Source organism: Triturus cristatus, chromosome 11 (assembly GCF_964204655.1).
Source record: "Triturus cristatus chromosome 11, aTriCri1.1, whole genome shotgun sequence".
Taxonomy (NCBI): domain Eukaryota; kingdom Metazoa; phylum Chordata; class Amphibia; order Caudata; family Salamandridae; genus Triturus; species Triturus cristatus.
Genome location: NC_140594.1, coordinates 907432820 through 907457001, shown reverse-complemented (window position 1 = coordinate 907457001; position 24182 = coordinate 907432820). Strand labels below are relative to the sequence as shown.

General features: G+C 41.7%; 1 protein-coding gene across 2 annotated transcripts in view; it reads left to right on the top strand.

Moving 5' to 3' along the window:
* Positions 1 to 24182, top strand: part of ARHGEF26 (Rho guanine nucleotide exchange factor 26) — a 380265-nt gene that overhangs the window by 238971 nt on the left and 117112 nt on the right. For both annotated transcript variants that reach the window (XM_085634821.1, XM_085634822.1), the window contains exon 11: positions 23105 to 23259. In XM_085634821.1, coding sequence (XP_085490947.1) covers positions 23105 to 23259 — 155 coding nt within the window. The remainder of the gene's footprint in view (positions 1 to 23104; positions 23260 to 24182) is intronic.

Genomic DNA, 24182 nt, shown 5'->3' with positions numbered 1-24182 from the left:
AAAGTCAGCCAATAAACAAATGTGGTAGACTGTGCCAGTGGTGGGGGGCCAGATAGGAAAGGGAGTGATCATTGTGTTTTGAGGTTCGAATGCCATGAGGTCTTATACAGGTTTTGTCCGTGGATCTCAGGTTTCTAGTGGGGTGATACCAGGACAGTCTGACTCTGAGGTAGGACTGGCCTTTTCCCACAAGAGATTTTTGAATACGACATAGAAATTTGATCACTTAACGTTCCCTGACTGGAAACCAGTGCAAAGCTCTCAGAGTAGGAGCAGAAGGGGTGCCAGCAGGAAGTCTACAGGTACAGACTAGGCAGGCCACAGTGTCTTGAATCACCTGAAGTTTGGAGAGAAGCGTCTCATTGGCAGCTACCAGAAGAGCATTGCCATAATCCAGGCAGCTGGTGTTAAGAGCCTGGACCAATATTCTCCTATAGCTCAATGGCAGCATAGAGAATACCATTTTTAGTGGTCGTAATGTGTTCGAGCATATATCACAGATGCTGATGACTTGATCTATCACTGATAAATTATTGTCATCCATAATGCCCAGGTTTTTTACAACTCTCTTGGGGTTTAGAGCAGGCCCTATCTCTGTAGGCCACTGGTCACCTGACCAAAGTGTCTGTGCTTACTAAAGCAAAAGAATTTCAGTCTTTGCTCTATTAAATTGGAGACAGTTATGGGTCATCCATGCAGCCACCTTACACATACAGTCTATGAATCTAACTTTAAATCACTTGGGTCCTTCCCAAAAGAGATTATCATTTTGGTGTCATCTCTGTGTACCCTTTTAGGTACACCCTAACCCGTTAGGTAAAAGGTCCTAGGGCCAATCCTAACCACTTTGGACAATTTATTTATTTCATTCTGGCATACCTAATGGATGCCTTATGTCAAACTCAATATTTCTTTAGTGTTAGAGCTGGTTAGCCAGTCCTTTAGTTTTATAGTTCCCCTTTCATTTCTTTGCTTCTCCTCTTTCAACTTCTCTTACGAGAATACTACAACTCCCCAGCAAATGTTAACAGACCACTTCCGCATCATCCTCCATTCTCACGGTCTCTGAACTTTGTGACCACCATGTAATACTGTTGTCCATTGTGTATTATTGTTTTACTATTCCAAGATGGCCAACAGGTTGGTTTTAAATGTGGCAGCCATGTTGAAACGTTAAAACAATGATAGACTATGTACAATAACACGACAAGTTGGACACCTCCTTCTATGTTTAGTTTTGTTATTGCAAGCACATGCCCATTAATTTATCTTGCAAATATTTGAGTTACAACTGATTATAATTGATAAAACAGGACTGAAAAGAAAAACATTTTTTTAGTAGAAATTGGAAAACACTGGATATTTTAGACCTCTGGTATCTAGCAGTATAAATGCAGTCCCTACCTTCAAGCACTTTTCTGTGATAGATGCTGCTGCTATGATCCATTTGGAGCATGCTAAACTAGTTAATATGCCCTGTGGACATCTGCAAGGTCCTTTGAGCCTTAGGACCTACTTCCACTACCATTTGGGGAGCATGGCTCACTTCATATGGCTTCAGCTCACTGTTCACTAGATGTTGTTAGGTAGGGGCCATCAGGTTTGCAGCAGACCTCTGAACAGTGTTTCTGTCTAGGGCTAGAACTACCTTCATTATCCCATCCTCCTTCACTGAGAGAATGGCAGAGTGTTTCTTAAAACTCAGGAAACATGATTTGGGCAACAAAGATTACTGTGCATATGGATGCCTCAGGAATCAATGTCCTCCCATAAAACATTACACCCAGTAACCCTGATATTTGCATTGTGCATTTAAAAAAATACACGTGCCGGTAGAAGCTGTTTACCTTCATACAAAAGGATCAGAGGCCCTATCATGAATGTTTTCAGTGCCATGAACCATGCAAAGAGGTCCATGAGCTGGTTTTGGTGGAAATTTGGCACTTTCACTGCATACATTACCTCAGAAAAAGTATGAGTTAGTGTACAAGCTGTAGACAGTACAACTAGTAGTTTCCTAGCATGTGCTTGAGACAGTAAGTTTCACAAAAACAGGTGCAAGGACCCATTCTGAACCTGAACACTCACATAGATATAGCTCCAGTATCATCAAGTTCAACCTTAAATCCTAACACCTCTGTGTCAAAAAGAAGCTTGGAATACATGGTGCTGAAACAATGCTTGAATCTTGGCAATATTACCTATACGTAACACTGTGACAACATTTAATGAAAACATATTGAGCTGCACTTCTTTTTTTTATCTCAAGAAGTAAGATGCAGAAAAGCAGTGCACACTGCACAATATGCAAAGGCAAAGTGCATTCTGCAAACATCAAAAGTCCCGGCTTTGCTTTGAAACAACCAAGATCTAGCCACATGATTGGTAAAAATTAATGCATAGAGGCCTCAGATAAATACAGACTTCCACAGACACTGTTGAATAAACTTATTTCCCATTGTAAATTGCACATGCAAATAACCTGAGGCATCCTGCAGGTGAAAATGTTTCTTATTGCATTAGCTGCTTCTTTATACAGATGCACAGTTGGTTGTTGCCAAAGTCCCTATGGCAAACAGTACGTATATAATCATTTCTTAGCAGGCTTTTCCAGGGCACGAGTCGGGGTACCACACGGGTGGATGGCGTCCCCCCCTCTTATTTTACAGGGTGGACGCCGTCCCCCTGCTCAAAAGCTTGACTTTGTAAGATCGCGACATTACTTGCCCGCGCGGCCACCCCAAACTTTCTAAGATTTAGTTGACTCACCCGTCCATCTCCCAACTACAGGGCTGGCTGTCAATCTTGTGTAGCGCGCGAATGCGCTACCTATCAAAGTTCTGCTTTGCCCTTTGTACCTTGCCAGGCGCCTAATAGTGGACGCTATGACCTGCGACCAATCATTGGCCATAGCATAGTCATCACGGGATTGGCCTGATCCAAAAATTGTCGTGCCTCGCCACATGATCTCCCGGATCAGCGCGTCTTCATTTTTCCAGTTGGTGAACAACAGTACTCAGTGTCCCAAACAGTACTGCAAGCGCGCAAAAACAAATGGCTTTTGTTGTGCCCCTATGGCAGCAAAAAACTTTTGTTCTACCTTTGTTGAACTGAAATTCAAATCAGCAAAAAAACAAAAAAACACTGACGCGCACATCTCTGGTCTGGGTATATCGGATTATTGGAAGAAGGTACTGTGTAAAGTTAATAATTATATATCTGTAGAGTATTGCGAGGCACGGCGCTACACTGCTCCATTTGGCAGGAAGGTGAGTTGGGCTGTATTTAGGTAAAAGTATCATGTACTTAAGAAAAGATTGATTGTATAAATACATAATCATGATGACAAACTTCTAGGGGAGACAATCTGTTCCTTGAAAAGACGTAAACTGATGGAATATGTCTTATGAGTAGGAGTCTAATCAAAGTTGGCATTATTAATATCTAGTCCTTCAGCTGAAGACACTACTTTGTTCCAACACAGAAAACCTAGTCAATTAACACATCACTCAGTGCATTGCCTACACCCTTTAGACGCCATCCCTGTCTCTCTGCCTCGCCTTTAAGGAGTGGGTTGCGGTGGTTCACTGAATGAATTCAGCAGACATTGGACAGCCTCTGGTTGACACTGAGCAGATGGATTGGAGGAGTCATATTGCTATCAGAAGTTATTTGAAGCAATTAGGAGACAGTGCCTCCAGATCATATAAGGGCCACGGGGCGCTCGCACCGTGTCACAGGAACGCTATCACGCTGTACATATTTTCAATTGTGGGAGGAATAATATCTTCGTCCATTCCAATCAATAAAACGTGGAGCAAAGCCTTCACAGTCTGACATGAAATGTCAAGTTTCTGTTACCAGATAAAGCCAAAGCGTTATACAGCCACATTTATTTGTCGAATCTGAGGGCATTCACGTGCCTAGTGATAAAAGTGAACCGTGGTTTATTGTTAAGTAAATAAGTCAGTCGTGCATATAACTGGGCCACTTGTTTCTATATGTATGTGTCATGTGCGTGAAAAAGAGAGAGGGTGTGAAAAACTGCTAAACTAGTGAAACGAAACGTAGTGAAAAGATGAGACCCACCCACGGCCCCCACACTTGGACCCGTCTTGATACGTCACATCCCACAGGAATTGAGTGACTCATAAAAAGGACACAAGGAATGAGCTGCAGTGAATGAGCCACATATGGCAGCACAAGCTGAGTCACCAAAATCAGTTTGGTAGTTGGCTGAAATCTTCATGGAAAATAGCATTTCACTCCCCTAATACTGATCAGATACCCCCACAAACTGTGTCCTGGGAGGCACAGGCCATGAGGGTGAGTGGGCCTGCAGTGGACTCTGGTGTCTTGCTCATGTTGAGACCTGAACAACGATATCAGTAGACCATCCGATACAAGTTGTCCGCAACAGGTTCCTTAGCTGCAGTTGGTAGTCCCATGAAGATTTTTCGGCTACAATAGGAGGAGGCTTCTCTTTTGTCCTGCAAAATCTGAAGAGTAAGATGTGTGGTCAGTACTTGTGTCTTGACTTGCCAATCTTGTTCAACCCTCCTATGAAGCATAGGTACTTTACCATCGCTTTTAATTGGCTGGCTTTTAGAAAGTTACATTTTCCTTGCTTGAAGCATGTGTAGGCTAACCAGTATTTGCTCTCCAATTTCTCACAACTATAGATTGCATTTAAATGTGTGAACATGGTATGAAACGCAACTTGTTATTTCAGGTGTTTTGCAGCAGTTTCAAAATATTGTAGAGCTTCTCATTGGTGAATAGGGTGCAATGACTGATATCTATTGCTTTGCACTTTGTAGCTTGGTTTTCACTGATTGGAAAGTGTCACTCTAAGTGTCACACATACACACTGAAACCATGGAAATGTCACACATAAGTAGGGCTCCCGATTTTATGGTATTTATTTTTTTAACATTTCCGTTAGCATTTATCCATATTTATCTTTTGGCCATTTTATCTGTATTTATCCATATTTATTTTGTGCTTCGCGTATAAATGAAGTTGTCAAACTGTACATTTCCATATTTATTTAACTGATAGACGTGCACTCCTACTTTGCTGTCTGTCGTGTTTTAGCTATTTAAGCTGGCAAATATTACATAACAATACATCCACTGTAAATACTTGCATTATACCATAAATGTACAAACGCTGCTTTTGTTCATGGTGCCATGTTTTAGTATGCCTTGCTTCCAGCACTTAGTGGCTTGACTAATGTAGTTGTACATCAAATTTCATCCACATTTGGGCTGTTAATTCCTCCATACAGGGACCTTAAGTCACAGGCTTAATTACTGAGCAGCTTCAATTGTTAAATCTTGCAATACGTGCAAATGATAGATCTGCTGCACATGTGATGTCACTTCCAGGTTGTGATGTCACTTCCTGTTGTGATATCACTTCCTGCCATGATGTCACTTCCTGCAGTGATGTTACTTCCTGTGACACCACCTCACTTGGAGAGTCCCCCACTTCTTCTTTTAGGACTTGTGCCCTGGGCTTTTCCCCCTATGAGCAGGCAGAGCTGGAATAGGCTCCGATCGGACATTAAAATTAAATTTTTTATCCCAGTTCTTACTTCGTATCTCAAGACAAAGAACACAGGGTAACACTAGCTTGCATTACCTGAGCACTGAGCACCGACTATAAATATATATATATATATATATATATTCACAGAAAAAACCATAGGTTTCAGGCACGTTATAGTTAGGAATTAGCATTTAAAAAACCTCAGAAATTCACTGAAAAAAACATAGGTTTCAGGGGTGTTATAGTTAGCTGGACTTTTCACTTGTACAAAACCATTGAAATTCCCCCGTTATAGTTAGTTCAGCTAACTATAACTCGCGCGCCCGCAATGCACTGCTGATGACGTCACATATTACATCACTCATGACATGGTCAGTGACATCACTCATGACATCACTGATGACATCTCAAATGACATCACTGATGACATCATCCAGTGAATGTGTGTTTTTCTGAAAATTAAATATGTTTTATATCTGTATATCTCAAGGTCGATGGAAGAATAAATGGGTATATAAGTGTCTAAATGGATGATTTGTTTTTGAAAAATTGATTGTGTAACTGACTGATTAAGTGTATCATAGTGAATACATGGCTTAGTGAGTAATGTTTAAATATGTAAATATCTGTATCAGTCTCTCACTTTGTGTGTAAGTGGCTGCATGGGTTGGTGAGTAGCTACATGGGTGTCTATATAGGTTATTAGTTGGTTTTTTGAGTATCAGTCTGAGTGTCTGCATGGTTCGGTGGGGGGTATTACGTAGTGCATAGGTGCATGAATGAGTGACTCACTGTTTGTATGTGTTGAACACAGCATGTGTGCAGGACTGTATGGGTGGATGAGTGTGTGTGTATGGGTGTGTTAGTGAGTGAATGACTGTCTCAATAGTGTCTTTATGAGTAACTACATATGTTTTAAACTAGTATATGTGACTATTGGTGTATATATGTGAGTATATGTGAGAGTGAGAGATTGAAAGAGTTCCTGTATGAATAAGTATGTGTTTCTATAAGTGATTGTTTAAAAGACTAAGTATGTGTAAGTTTCCGTAGAAGTAAGTTTGGTGGTGTGTGTATAACTGTATATGCAAGTAAATGTATGTTTGATTCTTTATTAGCATGAGTGACTATGTGTGTGAGTAACTCTATGGATGAGTGGCATTGTGTAACAGGATGTATAGGTGTATGAGTACATATGATGAGTGAGTACATGTATGAGTGACTGTATAGGACTGTTGGTGAATGAGTGGATGTGTATGTGGATCTTAGAATTACTGAAGAGGTTGTTGTAACTGGTATTGGTATGTCCATTGTTTTGAAAATTTTAGTCTCTATTTTTGAATGTGTGTATCAAAGGTTATATTAGGGTGAGAGGAGGTCTGCCACTCTATCACAAGGATGATGTCATCAGTGATGTCATCAGTGATGTCATTTGAGATGTCATCAGTGATGTCATGAGTGATGTCACTGACCATGTCATGAGTGATGTAATATGTGACGTCATCAGCAGTGCATTGCGGGCGCGCGAGTTATAGTTAGCTGAACTAACTATAACGGGGGAATTTCAATGGTTTTGTACAAGTGAAAAGTCCAGCTAACTATAACACCCCTGAAACCTATGTTTTTTTCAGTGAATTTCTGAGGTTTTTTAAATGCTAATTCCTAACTATAACGTGCCTGAAACCTATGGTTTTTTCTGTGAATTTCAAAGGTTTTTTAAATGCTAATTTGTAACTATGCCTACAGAGATAGGACATTTGAAGAAAGAAGAAAAAATGCACAGAAAGAAACAAAAGAAGTGCAGAAAGAAGCAACAGAAGTCCTCAAATACGAAGATAAGTGCAGGAAGAAGGATAACGTGCAGAAAGAACAAAAAGAAGAGCAGAAAGAAGCCTTGTTGCAAAATCATCCTGTACCCTCAACTTTTTCAGATGGATACTGGTGGTAACTGAGTCTGACTAACCAGTCCTAGAGCCAGTGCTATGTTAAAAGACACTTAGAATACAGTGAAAACACCTACATACACTAGGGAACATTATGCGTTGGGGTCCCCCTGTGATTAGCCTGACCTCCTCTGTAAGCCCCTAGTATATATTAGGGCATGGGGATTAAAACTACCTCTTAAAACAGGCCACAAGGCGTTTTTGCACACGTTAACTCAGGCCCCGTCCCCTCCCTTCACCACTGTGTAAACACGCCCTGTGTCCGTTTTTAGTTGGGAGATTAAGTTCATTTGAATCCTGAGGGTCCCTAGGGTCCAACTAGCCCACTAGGTACCTCCAGTAAGTGCCACAGAGCTGCGTTGCAGAGAGGTGTAAAAAGTGGCACGGCCTGGACCACCTCTCTGCAATGCAGCTCAGTGGCGCTTACTGGAAGCACTTGGTGGGCTAGTTAGCCCCCAGGGGCCCTCAGTATTGAAGGGAAATTATATCCCCAATTTAAAACGTGCCATAGTGCGTGTTTGCACACGTCACCTCAGGCCCCGTCCCCTCCCTTCACCACTGTGTAAACGCGCCCTGTGGCTGTTCTAAGTTGAGAGATTAAGTCCCCTTGAATCCTAAGGGTCCCTAGGGTCACACTAGACCACTAGGTACCTCCAGTAAGCGCCACAGAGCTGCGTTGCAGAGAGGTGTAAAAAGGGGCTTGGCCTCAGAACACCTGTCTGCAGCGCAGCTCCCTGGCGCATACTGGAGATGCCTGTTGGGGGCGCGTTTGCAGAGTGCTGCACGGAGGGGGCATGGCCTCCGGCACAATGCCAGTCTTTTATTTATTTTAATTTTTTAAGAAGGGGGGCTGTGTGGTTCCCCTTCTTATTCTAATTTATTGGCCCTGATGACCCCATCCCCCAGGGCCTGTCTCCTAATTATATTTTTTTGACCCCAATCCCCAGGGCCGGCCACTGTTTTTTATTATTTTAAAAAAATATATATTTATAGACACACCTAGGACATGCTGGACAAACCGTATGTACCTATCACCATGACGATTTGCGTGATATTCATTAAAAGGCGACTATGCATGCAATGAATCCACGTGGAATGTATTTACACCACTAGTGAAGCTCTGACATGTCTGATGCCCTACCGTGCCTAATCCCGGTAGACACCCTTGTCGTTTATTTATACAAACATGGGTAGCTATTGACGGGCACATTTAATACACATGCACACCAAGCCATTCAAAGGGGATTCGACAAAAATTCGACCAAAACTATGCAAGAAACCCCCCTCACGGTTAATAAAACACACATCCACTGCCGGATGTGTAATACTTTTTATTTTACTCTCTGGAAAGGGGACGAACATCACTTGAGAGTCACAGCGCGCTCCTGACAGAGCCCAATGCTGTGTTACACCCACCATTGCCTGCCGAGTGCCACACACCTCTGTGTTGTATTCCACTAGCTAGTGCATATGCTATGAAACTCTCTAGCCCATGTGCACTGTAACACCACCCCGTGAATATGTCATGCCACACTTGTCTTCGCACGGGTTATATTGCCCCATCTAACGTGCCTTCCTCGATGCCTATGTTATAACACACAGTGCTATGCCATACATATTACAATCTGGGATCCATATCTTTGTCACAGTGCATATGCAACGTTACACTCCCCAGCACATATTTTATATTACAACTTTAGAGACTAGTTAGGTTACACAACACTGCCCTGTGCATATTACACTCCAAGGCGCATATCGCATAGCACGCGCAAGTGCCTGTGCTATCTCGCGCTCTCCAATGAATCTGTCATTGCGCACAATGTATTGCATATTATATTTCACACCTGGTTCATCTTATATCACACTTTTTGGTGCATAGTTTATACCATACACTATATCTAGTTTTCATTTTCAATCGTGCTCTCAGGACTATGTTCTATATAACACTGTGTTCACCTACCCTTTTCACGGGCATTACATTTTGCGATAGGGGGTGGAGGGTCAGGGGGTGTTTCTGCCAAGTGAGCCCGGAGTCACAGTCACAAACGTCCTCTTCTTCCTGAATAAAAGTGAGATTATGCTGCATACTTGTTCATATTTTAAGTAGTTCGCACAGACACAATGTTTTAAAAACAATAAAGTTCCTAATACCCGCCTTCTCTGAACAGTTAGCTTGCTGCCCCATCCCCCTCCTCCCTATCCTCTGTTGTGTGAATCCATGGACTAGCCTCCTCCCTCCTGCCATGCATGGTCTGATGTGCTGCCACTGCCCTCAATTTAGTATGATGTACCAGTCCACTCCTCCTGCCCTCCATTGCCCAATTCTATGCCCCATATTGACCTCCTGCTTAAACTCTGTGCTTAGCTTGCTGCCCCTATTCTCCTTCCCCCTGCCCTCCGATGTCTTTGTGCATGCCCCTGCTCCATCCTTTTTGCCCACCATGTCCCATGGACCTGCCACTCCTATCTACTCTGAGTGTTCTGTTGAGCTGCCACTCCCCTCCCACCTGCCTAGCATTGTCAGATGACTGTAACCTGTCCCTGCCACCTCCACCCTGCCTGTCCACATGCCATGCCCCTATCCTCTTCCTCCTGTCCTACATGGTCCATTGTACTGCCACACCCTTCTGCCCTCCCTGGTCTGTTGTGCTGCAACTGCTCCTCCTGCCTGCCCCGTGTGGTCTGTTGTGAGGCCCCTTCCCCTGAACTTTCTTGTCTGTGCACAGGTCCTGACCCTCCCTTCTATCCTCCATCGTCCTTTGTGCATGCCCCTGCACCCTCCTTCTTGCCCATCATAGCCATTGTGCTGCCACTAACCCTCCCACTTGCCATGCATGGTCTTCTATGCTGCCATGGCCCCTCCCACCTTCCCTGTGTGGTCAGTTAGCTGCCCCTGACCCACTCCCACCTTCCCTCCATGGTCTTTGTGTATGCCATCACAGTCTCACTGTTGCTCTTCATGGTGTGTCTTGCTTCTAGTGCCCATCCTGCCTGACCTCCATGGCTATCTTGCTGCTCCTGCCCTGCCCCCTTGCCCCCAGCCCTCTGTTTACATGTGCAGACCCCTACTCCCTCCCTCCTGGCTTGTCTGTTCCATTGTAATGCCCCTGATCCGTCCCTCCTGCCCTTTATGGTCTGTTATGCTGCAGCTTTCTCTCCTGTCTGTCCATTATGGTCAGCTAGCTACCATTGCCTCTTGCCCCTCTGTTCTCTGTTGTCCATGTGCATGGTCCTGTCCCCTCCCTCTTGCTTTCTATGGATTGTTGTGCTGCACTCCCGTCCTGCATGCCCTGTGTGGTGTATTATGCTGCTGCAAACCCTGATGCCTGCCCTGCAGGGTCAGTTTGGTGCACCTCTCCATGTCCCTCCTGTCCTCTGTTATCCAAGTCCATGTCCCTATCCCATTTCCTTCCATGATCCAATGTACCATACTTGCGAACATTTTGAACTTGGTAAGAGGGAGATTTTGAAAAAAAACTGGGGTATTGATTTTCCCCTTTGAGTTACATTGAAAAAGAGGATATTGTAGACAGGAGACAGATCAAATAAAGCCCATTTGAGCTTAAAAACATTGGACATTTCCTGGCTGAATCGGGTCTGTTGGCATGTATGGTTGTACTACCATTGCCTCTTCCTTCTGCCCACAATGGTCTATTACATTGCCACAGCCTTGAAGGAGGGTAGATTTTGTATCACAGGGGGCCCCTGGCCCGTTCTGTCCACACCTGAAGTATGAGACCCTTGTCCTTGCCCTGCCAGCCGCATTTGTAGGCCGTATTAAATTGACCAGCGGGTCCTGTGTTGCCATATAATTATCCTGAGACATCCTTACCACTCAGCCAGCATAAAACCCCTGTGTAGGCCCTTCTGTTCAATATGTAGGCCTCTTTGTTAAATTGACCATAGCTCTGCAATTTCAGTGTATAGCAGTCTGAAGGCAGGTCTGCGAGGCCTTCTGCTCCAAACTAGTAGCCCCCACCCTACCCGAGTGCTCCGTGCTCGGTATCAAAGTTCAACATCCCCCTGAAGCTGTCGACATACAGTAGGCTGCATCCTGGACTGGTACTTGCTTCCTGGGCAGGTTTCCCGCTTTTAAGGAAGTGGCAACTGCAGAGCGTCAAGTTAGGAGAACTGAGGAGATTTTATACATGAATATATTGAATTCCCGTACAATACCCATTATTTTCTGCTTGCTCTATGGAACTTACGATAAGCGATTGGCCTGAGAGACTGACCTTTTCACCCAGTCCATTGTCAGCATTAAGTGGGTAAATGACGAAATGTCTGGTAAAATCTGCAGACGAAGCTTTTGGGTAGCATACGTAGGTATATGTAGCGTGCAAAGGAGCCCACAAAATGATATTAAAAGGGAGCACCCACAGATATCGACGGACTACCTCGCCGTCTGTATGTAGGTTAACAGGCTGTGCAGGTTTTCCCCAAGAGCTGGGAGCTCTTGTCTTCCTTTGCTTAAAATGTCTTGCTCTGCTTTGCTTGAAGTATCTTATTCTATTTTACCTATATGAAATGTCATGTTATGTTTAACCATTGTTCTCTTTACTTTTGCATTTAAAAGATTTTGTATTGTAATTGCAGGAATGCTTGCTCTAAGAGTAAACGTGAGTGTTCCTAGGTAACATTTTCCTTGGTGTAACTTGTTTCTCATGATGCATTTATAGATGTGTTTTCTCTCTCTCTCTGTCAGTACATTAATTGAGATACAGAGAATATCATGACAGCTGTATGATTATCTGTATTCTGTATTTTGTACTTTATGTCTCTATTCTGCGGTTTCTTTGAAGTTGCATCTTCTCATTAAACTGCCATTGTATTCTGCCTCCAATTCCATGTCTCATATGTCTGTTTTCTTCATTTTTGGAGCAAGCGTTCCTAGGCACCCCGGCTCAAATTAAGGTGCCCCTTTTGTCCCTGACTCACTCTCCTGCTCAGTTCTGTGGTGGCTCCCGGGGCTCTGGGGACCGCCCCTAGCTTCCTTGACCCGTAATAGATCTTCCCTCCAACAGCCTCTCTTGCAAGTCCTGTATTGTTGGTTTGTTGCCCCTGCCCCCCTTTCCACTGCCCTCCATAGTCTGTTGTGCTTCCACGGCCCTTCCTGCCTGCTCAGTGTGGTTAAATTGTTGCCTTTGCACCCTCCTACCTGCCTTCAATTTTCAGAGTCCGTGCCCCTGGCCTCTGCCTCTCAACAGTATCCTAATGAACAACTAGATTGCTAACATTCTATATTTATTACAAAAGTGTAGAACGCCTGACATCATCTTGATGTAATCAAAACTGTAATACCTAGAGCATTTCCTTTAGAAATTACATATATGAGAGGGTCTTATTGGCATCACAATTATGGTTAGTGCTCTAAAAGACTGAAATAAGGACATATTTTCTGAGTTTTCAAATAGCGACAAAGCACTTTTAAATTATTTGTTATCTTTATGTTTTTTTATCCAGTTGACCACTTGATTAAATGTTGCACTTAGGGGAGAGGATGTGGTGTTACTTCCAGAACTGCAGACTTTGCAACTGGGGAACCAGGTTGAAGTTTCTGCTTCAGCTCGACATTCTGTGATTCTGGTCAAATCACTTAGTCTCCCCATGTCTACAACCAAAATGAATTTGTTCTTGTGTGATGTAACCAATGCTCATGTAAAGCACTCCAATACCTGACAAGTCTGCACTATATAACACTGCAAAAACACAAAATAATAAGTGTTTTGCACACTTCTGTCATTGGGCTATATTTGGGCTATATCTGGGTGATTTTGGGCTACATTTGGGCTCTTTTGTCTCCGGTGGCCATCTTGGGAGATTTATTTGTTATGAAGTTTCCTAATTTCCTCATGTACTGCAGTCTCCTCAGTAGGAATTGCTTTCAGTTTTTTACTTTGATTCCATCATGAAGGTATTCAGATATGTCACACATTTGCCATAAATTCTGAATGTTAGCACTCTAGTTGCTCATTAGATCACTGTAGTAAAACTACTGTTCACCATGGAAGTCTGCTCCTGGTATTAAAAGTGCATGTTTCAGTCTGCATGTCAGAATTTTTTAATGAAATAGAAGAGGATTTGAGAAGTCACTCAAAATGTGCCCTCCTTTTCTTTCTTCAGCATTAATCATAATTTCTATGGCAAAATGAACCCCCTCATTGTGTTCCTTTTTAAATTAAATGTTTTAAGTGTTACCAGTTTATTCCAATCAAGATGGCTTCAGGTGTGCCATACTTTTGTCATAATGAAGACAGTAAGCGCTCTAGTTGTTTTTAAGAACATTCTTGGACATTCTGTCATTGGGCTATACTTGGGCTACATCTGGGTGATATTTGGGCTACATTTGGGCTCTTTTGTCTCTGGTGGCCATCTTGGGAGACTTATTTGTTATGAAGTTTCCTAATTTCCTCATTTACTGCAGTCTCCTCAGTAGGAAATACTTTCAGTTTTTTACTTTGATTCCATCAAGAAGGCATTCAGATGTGTCACACATTTGCCATAAAATCAGAATGTTAGCACTCTTTTTGCTCATTAGATCACTGTAGTAAAGCTACTGCTCACCAGGGAAAACTGCTGCTGGTATTGAAAGTGCATGTTTCAGTCTGCATGTCAGAATTTTTTAATGAAATAGAAGAGGATTTGAGAAGTCACTCAAAATGTGCCCTAATTTTTCTTTCTGCAGCACTAATCATACTTTTTATGGAAAAATGAACCTCCTCATTTTGTTCCTTTTTAAATTAAATGTTTTAAGAGTTACCACTTTAATCCAAGCAAGATGGCTTCAGGTGTGCCATACGTTTATCATAAGTAGGACGGTTAGCGCTCTAGTAGTTCTTTGGAACACTCTGGGAAGCTGCAGTAGAACACAAAGGAATCAACTGACAGTCTCTGCCCTTGTTGGATGTACATGTTTTACTGAGAATGTCAGACTTCATTCTCACATGACTGAGAAAGATAATGTGAATTTACAGAAAATAAGCTCTCAGTTTAGCTTATAGATCACCTTCCAAACCTCTGAGGTAAAAGCATGAGAAAATATTTTTCTCTCAATCATGATATCCCAGCAGAAGGCTTTTTCACATGGTGAAATCACCTTAGAACATACCACAATTCCTAAAATGAGTATGGTACCATCAACAAATGATTTATAATGTAACTAAAGTCTTAAAACCTTCTATTAACTGCAATGCTTTTTAATGAGGTGCTATCATGTATATTGGTCCCAAGATGGCTGCCAACACTTCTTGGATGAAGTGCTGACAGCCAATCAGATCTCAGGATGAGATGTGTGGTTAGGCTCCGCCCACATATATATATGCTTTTAAATGCTATTTTCTCAGGAAATACTGAACAGATTTACACCAGACCTGCAAAAGGCACTTCCTTGACCTGAGGACTACCTCTCTGCCAAATTTCTAGTAATTCTGTTCAGCCGTTCGGGCTGTAGCCCTGTCTAAAGGTCCTATGGAAAAATGCATGGGAAAAACGCGTTTTGGGACCCCCCTTTTATCTCAGCCCCCGCTTGACGAATCCCCCCGAGACTTTCAGGGTAGGAGCGGAGCGTAGCGCCCCACCTATTTTGAAAAATTCGCGAGGATTCGTCGACCGGCGCCAAAGTTATTCAAAATAGAATGTTGCGGATTTCCTATGGAAACGTGGTCCTAACTATAACTACCTACTGGCGACCGCCAGTAGGTAATATATATATATATATATATATATATATATATATATATATATATATATATATATATATATATATATATATATATATATATATATATATATATATATTGAATATCCTATGTAGAAACTATTCGTTTGGCAAATCATTGATATTTGTCAGAAAGGACAGAGCAGCAGAAAGGTTTGTTTAAATGCCCACCATTATCCTTTTATCTTTAACAATCAAATCAAAATGGGGTAAAGACGTATCTCCGCTTATGCACATCTTTGATATCCTGGAGAGAAGGATTTGAGAACTGGAACTTAGACATGCAGGGAGTTGATAGAAATAATAAAAAGTTACTTGAAAGATCAAATCCAATGAAAGGATACAGAGAGGGAAGTTAGGAGCAGTAAAGAATGTAGGAATAATTGTAAACTGGAATGACTGAGGGAAGGAAATTAAAGCAAATTTCCTTAGAAGTACTGAAAAAAACATCCCCAGGTTTATGTATGGAGTATAAAAAGAATAAACACTACAACCATCGATTTTTATAATTTTTGAAATAATTGGAAAACACTGAAAAAAAACATCAGAATGCGCAACAAATAGAAGCTGAAAACACAAAAGCCTCCATATGTTTAGTTTGTGCGTGTTTTATTTTTGTTCCATCAGTGGGTAAATGCAAGAATGAGTCGGTGGATGGGTGAATGAATGGATGAATGAAAGCAAAAATGAGTGACAATGTGCATGTATGATGACTTATTAAGGCCCTAAAATAACTTTCATTCTTCAGCCAGAACTATCGGAATTGCCAATGCTTGTTGTTCCATCAGACCAGTGAGGGAATTGGCAACAGCAATAAAACCGTTTTTAAAGTCACAGATCTCTTGGTTCCTTCATTTATTTTGTTTTGTCTGGAGTGCAACATACAACGTTGTTGGATTTTAATGAAGGGGACAGTCACAGTTAATGCAGTACAGAGGCACAGCGTAGAGTGGGCGTACTGGTGGTAAGACGAGCACAACATATGTGTCTCCTTCAGGAGGTACTAGCTTTTTACTTGTAATGCTTAATGCAAAACTGACTGGAGGTACTACACTTGACAGCATCCACTTGGCAGCAGTGTGGATTCTCACAGCAGACGGGTTGGAAGGAAAATTAACATGCATTGTTAATGCCAATAGGCGTAGCCATTAGTCATGCAAACACACACCTGCACAAATGCATACTTGTCCATGCCTGTGCTTTCATGTGTTAGCACATTAAACCTAAACCTGGCGGCTTTGCCAATGCTTATTTTTACAAGTACATGTAATGGTATATTGATCCCGTGCAGAGAAGGTTCTACAATGGATTTCACTTTATTCAGGAAAAAATGTTACAGCAATCATCTTTGCTGTTTCCAGATCTTCTTTTTGTGCTTCCCTCATAAAGTATGAGAAATAACACAACAGTGAGGTGAAAAGAATCTTTTTTGAAGTAACAAGCAATCTTGGATGGATATGACCTTTCACAAACACACATTTAAACTGCTAGCTCTGAAAAACACAGCGATCTCAGGATAATGACACGCTTAAGAGATTAATTAGAATATAGATGATCACGCTTACAGAAACTGTCTATGAATGCGAGTGGATGCCACAGACAATTCATTACAGTATAATATTAATTTCAATATTGAGCCCTAAGATTTTTTTGAAATAAAAATGTTTCTAAAATGTATTAATTTGACTCATAAATGTTATTACAAAGTTGTTCTCTCACGGTTGTATGTTAAAATGTATGCAGAAATATTGTCTGAAAAAATATATTGTGTCCTAATTATCCTATACAAAACATATCATATATTTGGGTGTATTCTAGGGGCCTGAGAATCTACACAGTGCCCGCTTATGAAAACCCGGATCCCTGCCTCCTTGAAGAATGGGCTGAATATACAGCAGCGTCATGCAAAGGCATGCTCGCAATCTTAGTAAAATTCGCATGGAGTGACAGAGAAAAGGCATTGGTGGAAATTGCGAATCTTGAGAAAGAAATCGCCAAGGATGACGACAAAACTAAACAGGAAGAATTGAAGGAAGAGATGAAGAAACGCTTACAAAGGTATGAACTGAAGATACGACAACGGAAGCAGGACAAATTTGAACGTGACGAACGGGATTACGCCCAAGGGAGAATTCTAACCTTCTCAAGAAAATTTGATGAACCACGTAAAGCCATCTACAAAAAGAAATCTCCAATACCGTCTGACAGAATAGAAACCTCAGAATCTGAGATCACTGAAAGTGAACTATCTGGTGAAGACACGACTGCCCCACAGAGTGATAATACGAAAAATCCTTTTCACTTGGAATTCGATCTGATACGGCAAACGTGGCTGAGGGGCGGAAAGAGCAAGCCTCCAGAAAACGCAGACGGACAAGGAGAGGTGGCTGGTGGCGCACGAAGCAGAGGAAGAGGCAGGGACACATCCCGAGCGAAGCGCAGCAACAGGGGAAAACGATGGTGAAAGAAAGCAATGATTTGACCATCATTAACCTCACGCCACGTGTATTAAGCAAAGCTGAGGAGGCAGCCCTAAAATTAGGATTATCATTCTGCCCAAGCAACCGCTTAGAATACACGCAGACGCGCATTGATTTGTTCAAATTTGTCCGGAAAATTAAGCTACAGAAGTATTTCAAAATGAAACCTTCTATAACTGAAGCAAGAAGACTGAAGCACAAATCTAGGCATAAAGCAACAGATGTCTTAACGGCTCAAGATCTGGATACAATCGAATTGTTGGAAGAATTACGGACTGAAGAATCTATTACAACCTCAGAGAGTGAGGATTTAGTCCTGAGAGTACATCGGGCAGGAATTGACCAAGAAACACCCTCAACCACATTCAAGCCCCCTTCCATTTTCAACCCCCAAATGCCATACGACGCTATAGACTCGTTCTCTGATGCCGTACTTCACGATCTTCAGAAGTTCAGAATCAAAGCTTCCTCCAATCCACCAAAACAACAGAGGAACCTAACCCATGAACAAGAAGTGATCCTTAAAAATCTGGCTATGGATGACAATATAATTTGTAAACCTTCGGATAAAGGGGGTAACGTAGTGTTACTCACTAGAGAACAATACTGTTGAGAATCTTATCGGCAGTTGAACGACACCAAGTTCTATGAAAGGACCAACAAAGACGTGTATCAAACCAGTATCACAAAGTATCATGCCATGATTACCAAATGGCATAATTTAGGTTTGCTTGACATCAATGAATTTCTCTTTTTACGGAACAATGAACCAGTTACACCTACGTTCTATCAATTACCGAAGATACACAAAGATAAAACTGACCCACCCGGGAGACCGATAGTCTCTTCACAGGGCAGCTTAGCAGAGAACATGTCCATCTATATAGACAGTTTTCTCCATCCTTTTGTCATACAATTGAAGTCATACGTTAAGGACACTAAAGACTTTATTCTTCATTTGATGGACATGCACTGGGAATCTACCTTCAAATTAATTGCTATGGACATTACTAGCCTATACACCTGTATAGATCATCATCAGGGTATAATGGCAATGCGATACTTCCTGAATAAAAGGCCCCTTAAGTTTGCAGAGCACAGCAGTATGCTGTTAGAATTCATTGAATTTTGCCTTCATAACAACATTTTCTTATTTCAGGGGCAGTTATTTAAACAAATCTCTGGTACAGCTATGGGCACCTGCTTCGCCCCCAGCTATGCGAATCTTTTCGTAGGTTGGTGGGAGGAGCAGGTGGCCCTTAGTGACGAAAGACAAAAATGGGCCGAACACATAGTTGTGTGGTATCGTTACATCGACGATCTTTTTATAATCTGGAGAGGTTCAATTGAACAAGCTGAAAATTTCATCTCTGAACTTAATAACAACAATCTTAACCTTGGGTTCACACATGAGATTAGCACCACTGAAGTTAATTGTCTAGATCTAAAGGTGCAGGTGAGGGATGGCAACCTTGGTACAGATTTATATCGGAAACCGACTGCCGGTAATTCAATCTTACACGGTAGTAGTAACCACCCGCCCAAGCTGATAAATAGCATACCCTATGGGGAACTTCTCCGGCTCAAACGAAACTGCACCAGAGAAAATGATTTTGTATCTGCTGCTGATAACTGTTTTACAAGATTTCTTAACAGGGGCTATAGTCAGGAAGTTCTGAATGCAGCACTAGTGAGAGTCAATAAGATTAAAAGGAAGGACTTGTTGACCCGTAATGATACCCAGCTGAATAATATAAAAAGGAGTAATTCTGAAGGTAGTAAATTGCGGATGATAACAACTTTCTCGGATGATGCAAACACTTTGAGGAATATAATGAAAAGGAATTGGCATATATTGCAAACCGATTCCGTAATGGGGAAAGAAATCCCGACAGTGCCACTGATTACCTTCCGCAAATCACGGTCTTTGAGGGATAAACTAGTTCAGAGCTACCTATCACCTATAAGTCAACCTAAAGGTGTTCTGAAAGAAATGAAAGGTTTTTTCCCCTGTGGGAAATGTAAAGCTTGCTGTAACAGCAAAAGAACCTTGAGCTACACAATCGATGGGATAAAAAAACCTAAACCCATAGATAAATTCATTACTTGCACTACCACACATGTAGTCTACTGCCTATTGTGTCCCTGTGGACTTAAATATATTGGCAGCACCATTCACAGTGTAAAGATGCGCATCTTGGAACACCAACGCGCAATCATGAATAAAGATAGTAACTACCCTGTAGCCAGACATTTCGCCCTCAAACACAATAGTAACAGGGAACTGCTACAGTATTTTGGCTTGGACTGTGTATATATTAATCCAAGAGGTGGAGATAGAGTGCAACGTTTGCGGAGACTTGAGTCCCGCTACATTATTGACTTGCACACCAAAACACCCTTTGGGTTGAATAGCGGAGAGGAATTAGCTGTGCACTTGGGGAGGTAATTTGGTAGACTTTGTGGACGTAACTGTAATCTCTTCCTCTCTTTGTCGTTTTACAAACTCAAGGAATATAAGGGGTAAGGACAATTGCTGTCCCCTACTTAGGTTTCCGTTGAGAATGTTTTGACTCTTTCTTACATCTGGTGGGAACTTAGTCTCATGGATTTTAGTGGACTATTTCACTATAAAATGTTTAGGCCGATTCACGGCTTTATTGTTTGAACCATTGAATGAATTACTTAATACACTGAGGTTCAGAATGTACATTATGAGGCTTGCTACAATATACATGCCGATCCACGGCTTAATTGTACTAAGATTTGTAGCTTTCTCTGTCACATAATTGTTAAATGACATTTATAATATGCTAATTGATTAACAATTGCTTTCAATCATGATTAGTAACAATTATGTTTCAACGCTGTTGATGCAATTCTTAAATGTCGAGAGCAATATCTGAAACTGTGTATAACTCTATACGTTATCTTCACCCTGTTAAGATGGCCGCCATGCGATAGACTGTATTGCATTGGCCGTATGGGTGAGGAAGTGACGTCATGGGTCTTTTGATTTCAAAATAGTTCTCGCGCGGCTAGCGTAATTAGACACTGACGAAGGATACCCTGAAACGCGTCTGTCTTTTTGCTTGTTGCCGAATAAACTGATATACGGAATCCTCCCGGAGTGCTGTGCTTTGTCCGAGAGCGTGGACATCGTTGGTAGCGTGGATATATATATATATATATATATATATATATATATATATATATATATATATATATATATATATATATATATATATATATATATATTGAATATCCTATGTAGAAACTATTCGTTTGGCAAATCATTGATATTTGTCAGAAAGGACAGAGCAGCAGAAAGGTTTGTTTAAATGCCCACCATTATCCTTTTATCTTTAACAATCAAATCAAAATGGGGTAAAGACGTATCTCCGCTTATGCACATCTTTGATATCCTGGAGAGAAGGATTTGAGAACTGGAACTTAGACATGCAGGGAGTTGATAGAAATAATAAAAAGTTACTTGAAAGATCAAATCCAATGAAAGGATACAGAGAGGGAAGTTAGGAGCAGTAAAGAATGTAGGAATAATTGTAAACTGGAATGACTGAGGGAAGGAAATTAAAGCAAATTTCCTTAGAAGTACTGAAAAAAACATCCCCAGGTTTATGTATGGAGTATAAAAAGAATAAACACTACAACCATCGATTTTTATAATTTTTGAAATAATTGGAAAACACTGAAAAAAAACATCAGAATGCGCAACAAATAGAAGCTGAAAACACAAAAGCCTCCATATGTTTAGTTTGTGCGTGTTTTATTTTTGTTCCATCAGTGGGTAAATGCAAGAATGAGTCGGTGGATGGGTGAATGAATGGATGAATGAAAGCAAATATGAGTGACAATGTGCATGTATGATGACTTATTAAGGCCCTAAAATAACTTTCATTCTTCAGCCAGAACTATCGGAATTGCCAATGCTTGTTGTTCCATCAGACCAGTGAGGGAATTGGCAACAGCAATAAAACCGTTTTTAAAGTCACAGATCTCTTGGTTCCTTCATTTATTTTGTTTTGTCTGGAGTGCAACATACAACGTTGTTGGATTTTAATGAAGGGGACAGTCACAGTTAATGCAGTACAGAGGCACAGCGTAGAGTGGGCGTACTGGTGGTAAGACGAGCACAACATATGTGTCTCCTTCAGGAGGTACTAGCTTTTTACTTGTAATGCTTAATGCAAAACTGACTGGAGGTACTACACTTGACAGCATCCACTTGGCAGCAGTGTGGATTCTCACAGCAGACGGGTTGGAAGGAAAATTAACATGCATTGTTAATGCCAATAGGTGTAGCCATTAGTCATGCAAACACACACCTGCACAAATGCATACTTGTCCATGCCTGTGCTTTCATGTGTTAGCACATTAAACCTAAACCTGGCGGCTTTGCCAATGCTTATTTTTACAAGTACATGTAATGGTATATTGATCCCGTGCAGAGAAGGTTCTACAATGGATTTCACTTTATTCAGGAAAAAATGTTACAGCAATCATCTTTGCTGTTTCCAGATCTTCTTTTTGTGCTTCCCTCATAAAGTATGAGAAATAACACAACAGTGAGGTGAAAAGAATCTTTTTTGAAGTAACAAGCAATCTTGGATGGATATGACCTTTCACAAACACACATTTAAACTGCTAGCTCTGAAAAACACAGCGATCTCAGGATAATGACACGCTTAAGAGATTAATTAGAATATAGATGATCACGCTTACAGAAACTGTCTATGAATGCGAGTGGATGCCACAGACAATTCATTACAGTATAATATTAATTTCAATATTGAGCCCTAAGATTTTTTTGAAATAAAAATGTTTCTAAAATGTATTAATTTGACTCACAAATGTTATTACAAAGTTGTTCTCTCACGGTTGTATGTTAAAATGTATGCAGAAATATTGTCTGAAAAAATATATTGTGTCCTAATTATCCTATACAAAACATATCATATATTTGGGTGTATTCTAATGTTAATTCAAATGGGATAATATTTTGCAAGCAATATTTATGTCAGATGACATTCTGACAAAAATATACTTGTAACCTACCTCAAATTTCAAATACAAAAATGCCTTTGATACTCCTCCAAATCACAGTATCTCTCAAATAGGAACTACATATTTAATACATGTAGTAATTACAGTGCATAATGCTGCCTAATGATTTCTAGGACGATGTGCATTTGTGAGTATATATTTGCTTCTCTACCTGTGTTCATGTGATTGTTCAGTGTTTTTTGCTTTATAGGATTGTGTTAGGTCATGCCTCTTTTTTAGTTTGTAGCTTTCCTTGTCTCATAGATTATCCCTATGATATCTTGTTTGTAGGTTAATTTAATGTGAGTATGTTCATGAGATTAATGTGATATTATACTTTTTCTTAGCCATTCCCATTGGTATCTTCTTCTCGGTGGCTGCTAAAGAGGGGAGAATTGACCGCATATGTAGAAGACACTGGAATTTTCTCGAAACGCACTTCTAGACAGCAGTTCTATTTATTCCTTTTTAATGATGTGCTTATTATTACGAAAAAGAAGAGGTAAGTTTACTTTTTCTCTCTCTCTCGTGTGATCTAGCAGTTTCTATAATGCTATGCTACAAACTTAATGCTTCAATATTCTGTGTAAAAAAGCAAAACCAGGCTAGCTTATGCGAATATAAAAAAAAGTGTTAGTCGAACAAATGTTTTTAATATTCTATTGAATGCAATAAGGTTTGAAAGGAGACAAATAGCAAGTGGGGGTCTCGCTTTCTTCGTCTCCGCATAGTGCCCGGCTTACCTGCTGCTAACTCCGGTCCAGGGGGACCGCAACACTTGGTTCTGCTGTTCCTGTTTGCCTGCCACGCATTGCCGTAACGGTCCGAGGGGACCGCAACACCCAGCCTGCTTTACGTGGTGCACGGCCACCAACGTCAGCAGGAAGCGCCAGGTAGTGCTTCAAAAGCGGCCGCGGGCTCCTGCAGCGCGGGTCACGCTTTCTTCGTACCCGCATAGTGCCCTGCTTTCCTGGTGCTAACTCCAATCCAGGGGGACCGCAACGCTTGGTTCTGCTGTTTGCCTGCTTCGCATCGCCGTAACGGTCCGAGGGGACCGCTGCACCCAGCCCGCTTTACGTGGTGGACGGCCACCAACATTAGCAGGAAGCACCAGGAGGCGCTTCAAAAGAGGCCGCGGGCTAGTGCAGAACGGGTCCCGCTTTCTTCGTCTCCGCTTAGTGCCCTGCTTACCTGCTGCTAACTCAGGTCCAGGGGGACTGCAACGCTTGGTTCTGCTGTTCCTGTTTGCCTGCTCCCCATTGCCGTAACGGTCCAAGGGGACCGCAACACCCAGCCTGCTTCACGTGGCGCACGGCCACCAACGTCAGCAGGAAGCACCAGGTGGCGCTTCAAAAGCGACCGCGGGCTTTGCCCGGGCACGCCCGCACGTGTCCCGCGCTGCAGGAGCCCGCGGTCGCTTTTGAA